Genomic DNA, 4,800 nt, shown 5'->3' with positions numbered 1-4,800 from the left:
AAGGTGGAGAAGAAAGCATATCACAAGCAAATCCTGTGGGTTGAGACTGGCAAAGGAAGCAGACTAGTGCATGTGCAGAGGTGCTTTCAGTGGTAAGGTATGCTTTAGCCACAAACAACATCTCAGCTGCTTTAATTGACCGCTCCTTAATTTGTCAAAGAGGAATTTGTCCTGGTTTTATTACAGCTTTGGTTATAAAGCATGCGCAGCTCAAGACACAGAGGAACACCTCGAACTGCCGATCCCTCCCTGCATCTGTGCTCTCCTTTCTTCTCCTCTTTTCCTGGTTGTGTCATCCACTTCAGTGCTCACCTGCATGGTGCACTTTCTCACCAGGACCAAGCCTGGAGGTGAGTTGCAACAGTCCTTTCTCTTTTCAATAGCTATTGGAGGAGGAACCTGACTCGGGCTGTGAGAGAGAGGCACTGGGTACAGGAGGGAGGGGGTCTGCGGACATCTGTTTTCACCCCTGATTGCAGGGAGGCACTGCTTCCCTCTGTATTTTCATATTGTGTTTGTCAGTAGTATAGGTACCGCTGATATACAGGATAAGAGGTGACAGGTTCCGCACCCACCAGCTTCTGCTGGAAATCCTGTTGTTGTGAGGGAACAGCTTACAGCTTCCTGTAAGACCATGGTGGAGTGCAGGTTGGTGCTATATGGGTTTCCTGTCCTTAGGTCGATGTTGCAAATAAGAGGTAGAGACCAAGCATGCAATCAAGACTGTCCTGGTGGACAGTCCAGATGACTGCAAAAGCAGCAAGACCCAGGCTTTGGGGCACAGACAGCAGCCCCGTGCTCTTAGAGACCACAGCAAGTGGATTAGTAAAAGCAATGGGGTGTTGCAGACCTGAAAGACCATGACTATTATCTGGTACAGGAGAAGCCAGCAGGCTGCTGGTTATAAAAGCGCTGGTGGTGGTGCTATGACAGAGACTGTCAGAAGTCAGGGGGTGGTGGTCATAAAGGTGCTAGCTGTGCTGAGAAGGCTGCGGCTACTGTTCACAGGACGCTGAAGCAAAACACACAGTTAAACAAAGCCATTAGTTAGTACAGATAAGCTGTTTTGAAATGTTCAATAAAGTCATCAACCGAAAGACAAGGAAACACATATAGCACCAGCCTGCACACCAGAATGGTTTACAGGTAGCTGTCAGATGCCCCACAACCACGGGGAAAGGGAGGTCCCCCACCTGCCATCTCTGTGTGACGCTGACTTCAAAATCCAGTTTGTGGTTCACGGGCCCTTTGGCCCATTCTTTCGGGGGATCCCCTTCGGGTCCTTTCCTTATTGTGCCCACACACATGTTCTTCTGAAGTTGGCATTTTGTTCTGGTTTCCTGCGTTCGCAGGCAGCGTTGCCTGTGTCTTGCGGCCCCATGCAAAGTCCAAAGTCTGCCCCGGTGCTTCTGTCATCCTGCTGGGCTGGGCTCGGATGCTTGGACTCATCTTTGCATGTGACAGGATTTGTGCTGGGGGCCCCTTGGTGGCTTCCTTGGAGGGGTCTGTAGCCCCTGGGCATGTTCCGACGTCTCCATGCCCCCCACCCTTTTGGTACCCCTCTGCCCTCATGAAGTTTCTGCCCACCCCAGACATGGTAAAGTGGGGGAACCTGGCCATTTTATGTTTTTATGGTTGTATGTATTTTAATCTCTATAGCTTTATAGATGTGTATATCTATAAAAAAAATATATACACAGCTATATGTATATAGAAGAATATATAAAAAAGCGTACCTATATCTAAATAAATAACTAACTATACCTATTTGTACACTCCTTTATGTATGCTTCTATGTATTGTATAGCAGTACAAAACATACATTTATATACAATATATATATTGTATACAAATGTATATACTTTTATATATGAGCACTTCCCAGTCCAGAGGAGGCAGGCAGCCAATCACAGGGCTGCTTCCTGGTCCAAAGGAAGTAGGCAGCCAATCACAGGGCTGTCTGAGAACACGTGGGGGGAACGACACTGTCAAAAGCGGCGGTCTCCCATGGGGGTCCTTCCCTGATGTGCCCCAGGCTACACTGCCAGCTAGTCCTGCCCGCCAATCACGGGGCTGCCCGAGAACACGTGGGAATGGTGTGGCGAAGAGACGGCTGTCAGCCAATCCCCGAGCAGTACGACGTTTAGGGAAGCGGGCAGCTCCCTGCCGTACAGTGGTGGCACCCTGTCCTAAAATGGCGGCCAAAACAAAATGGCAGCCCCATGGAGGTAGAGGAAAGGCCTTCCGGGTCTGATGTACTTCTGGGTAAACCGGAAGGCGTCCTGCCAGCCAATCACAGCAGAGCACATGACTAAGAGGGGGAGTGGCTTCTGGGCCCTGGGGCTGCTGGGAGGGGGCAGGATTTCTGGCGGAAGCCGGCGGGCGAGGCCCCGGCCGCTGCCTCGCGTGTCTCTCAGTGGTGGCTGTGGCGCTTCTGCCTTCTCAGATCCCCAGGGTCACCGGCCTCCCGGCGACTGAGTGTCCTCAGGAACCCGCGACGGGCTGCTCGCGGCTCTTCTGGGAAGTGAGGCGGGGGGAGAAGGGGCTGAGGAGGAAAGGCAGTGGGTGGTGATGGAGGGAAGCCTGGGGTCTGTGGAAGGGCGTCTGCGCCCTGCGGGGGAGTGTGTGTGTAAGCGCCTTCTGTATGGCACTCTAGAGACCTTTCTTTCTGCAAAGAGGTGGCTGGAGGTAAATGTGCTTCAGGTCTTCGCGCTGTCTCTTGTGCGTACCTCCCTGCCAAACTGTGCACCCAGAGCCACCTCCCTGCTGGGGTCAGTGTGCACCCATCACTCGTTGTCCTGTCTGTGGTGTTTGCAGATCCATTCATGGAGGTCATGGAAGGGAAGAAGATCTGCAAGAAACCCCTCACCTTCCTGCTCTTCAGCTTCATCTTCATCTCCTGTCTCTTTGTTTCTCTTCGTCAGTTCATGACTTCTGAGCCAGAGCATTATGTTTCTAATCCCTCTGCACAAACAGCTCATGCTGGAAACACCAGCGCCCCACCAAAGGATGAACACAGGCTGACCATCCTGCTGTGGAAGTGGCCCTTTGGGCACCACTTTAACTTCAGAAACTGCTCGGTGGTCTACAGCATCCCGGACTGCCATTTCACCATCAATCGCAGCTGGTCCCAAAAGGCTGATGCTGTGATTATGCATCACAGGGATGTGTACAAGGAGGCGGAGGGGCTGGCCCAGATCCCCAGACTCCCTTCTCAGCGCTGGATCTGGTTCAACCTGGAGTCCCCAAGTCACTCTCCAAACTTAATCGCCATGGACAACCTCTTCAACCTGACCATGTCTTACCGGAGAGACTCGGACATCTACACCCCTTATGGGGAGCTGCAGCTCCTCGGCCAGCCCCAGCCCCTCAGCATCCCGCCCAAGACCAAGCTGGTGGCCTGGGTAGTCAGCAACTGGCAAGCAGCCTCCCACCGGGTAAAGTACTACGAGGAGCTGAAGAAACACATCACTGTGGACATCTATGGGAAGCAGCACTTGCCCCTGCCCAGGGACAAGCTCCTTTCCACTCTATCCCAGTACAAGTTCTACCTGGCTTTCGAGAACTCGCAGCATGAAGACTACATCACCGAGAAGGTCTGGAGGAATGCCTTGTCCTCTGGCACTGTCCCTGTCGTGCTGGGGCCTCCTCGAGAAAACTATGAGCACTTCTTGCCCCCTGACTCCTTCATCCATGTCGATGACTTTTCCAGCGCTGGGGACCTGGCGCAGTACCTGTGGGAGCTGAGTGAGAATGCCCAGCGCTACTTCCAGTGGCGCAAGTGGTTGAAACCCACGGTGAAGTCCGGCTGGGACCTGCATCTCTGCAGAGCTTGTCAATTCTTGCAGACAACGGAGGCCAGGTACCAGGTTGTGCCCGATCTGTCTGAGTGGTTCGTGTAACTGCTGTTTGCTCAGCTCTCTGCTGGGCTGCAATCTTTTTGTCCTTGCTGGCGGGTTGCAATTTCACGGGACGGTTGAACTTGATGGAAATGGAGGGACAAGAGGAGCTTTGAAGCGAACAAGGATAAGGAAGCAATTAGGTGTTTGTACGTCTTTGTCTTACTGGAGAATAGACTGTCAGATAGAGTAGTATATTGCTTTTTTGCTGATCTATTAGTTACCTGAACAACTTGTTATGCTGGCTGCTGCTTGGTCTTTGGAGAAATTCACCTTCAGTCTCTGCAATCAATTCTGGATCACCTCCACAGCTTGGAGAGCCAAAGCAAGTGGCCAAGAGGGGAAGGTGATAGCAATACCTATCATAAACCTGTTTCAATGACTGTACTGTGCTGAGCTGCGGCTTGAAGGGGTGGCCACACCACGAGGCTGCCTGCTGCTGCAGGAGAAACTGGCCGTGCTCCTCTCTCCCAGACCCGCAGCCCCAGTCCTGCCCTTGCTCTGCCTCGGGCTCTCCCTAACTGCCTGTGGGGTGCTGCATCAGAATGCTAAACGGGCAGAAAACAACTCAATTTATTTTACAAGGCTGTTTTTTGTACAGGTTAGCAAGACAGTGTGTGTTTGAGGAGGGGTCTGACAGCAGCAGAATGGTGCAGGTAAGGTGTGGGGTGCCAAGGATGCCCCTGAAAGAACCATAAGTTTTAGTGCCTGCAGCACCCTGTGGCAAGAAGACACTCAGGACCAGCACGTGATGAGCTACCTCCTCCTCTGTGCCTTGAACATTGCAACTTCTGGTATTGGCTGATGCCTCTAGGCCACGTGTTTAAAAAACAGTGAATAATTGGCCTTTATTGAGCTTCCTGCTGCTGTTCAGGTCATGTCACTGGAAATTGTTCCCTTT

At 52.1% G+C, this 4,800-nt stretch overlaps 1 protein-coding gene across 1 annotated transcript; it reads left to right on the top strand.

Moving 5' to 3' along the window:
* Window positions 1-2,825: 2,825 nt before the first annotated feature.
* LOC103916323 (alpha-(1,3)-fucosyltransferase 6-like) lies at window positions 2,826-3,902 on the top strand. Its single transcript, XM_009323298.1, has one exon. It carries the CDS (start codon window positions 2,826-2,828, stop codon window positions 3,900-3,902), a length of 1,077 nt encoding a protein of 358 aa, XP_009321573.1.
* The last annotated feature ends 898 nt before the right edge of the window (window positions 3,903-4,800 follow it).

This window comes from Pygoscelis adeliae, unplaced genomic scaffold (genome assembly GCF_000699105.1).
Source record: "Pygoscelis adeliae isolate BGI_AS28 unplaced genomic scaffold, ASM69910v1 Scaffold590, whole genome shotgun sequence".
Classification (NCBI taxonomy): Eukaryota; Metazoa; Chordata; class Aves; order Sphenisciformes; family Spheniscidae; genus Pygoscelis; species Pygoscelis adeliae.
This window is presented reverse-complemented; position numbering and strand designations above follow the sequence as displayed.

Excerpts from the sequence above, each read along its gene's own strand:
- LOC103916323 (XM_009323298.1), top strand. The coding sequence starts at position 2,826 with ATGGAGGTCATGGAAGGGAAGAAGATCTGCAAGAAACCCCTCACCTTC.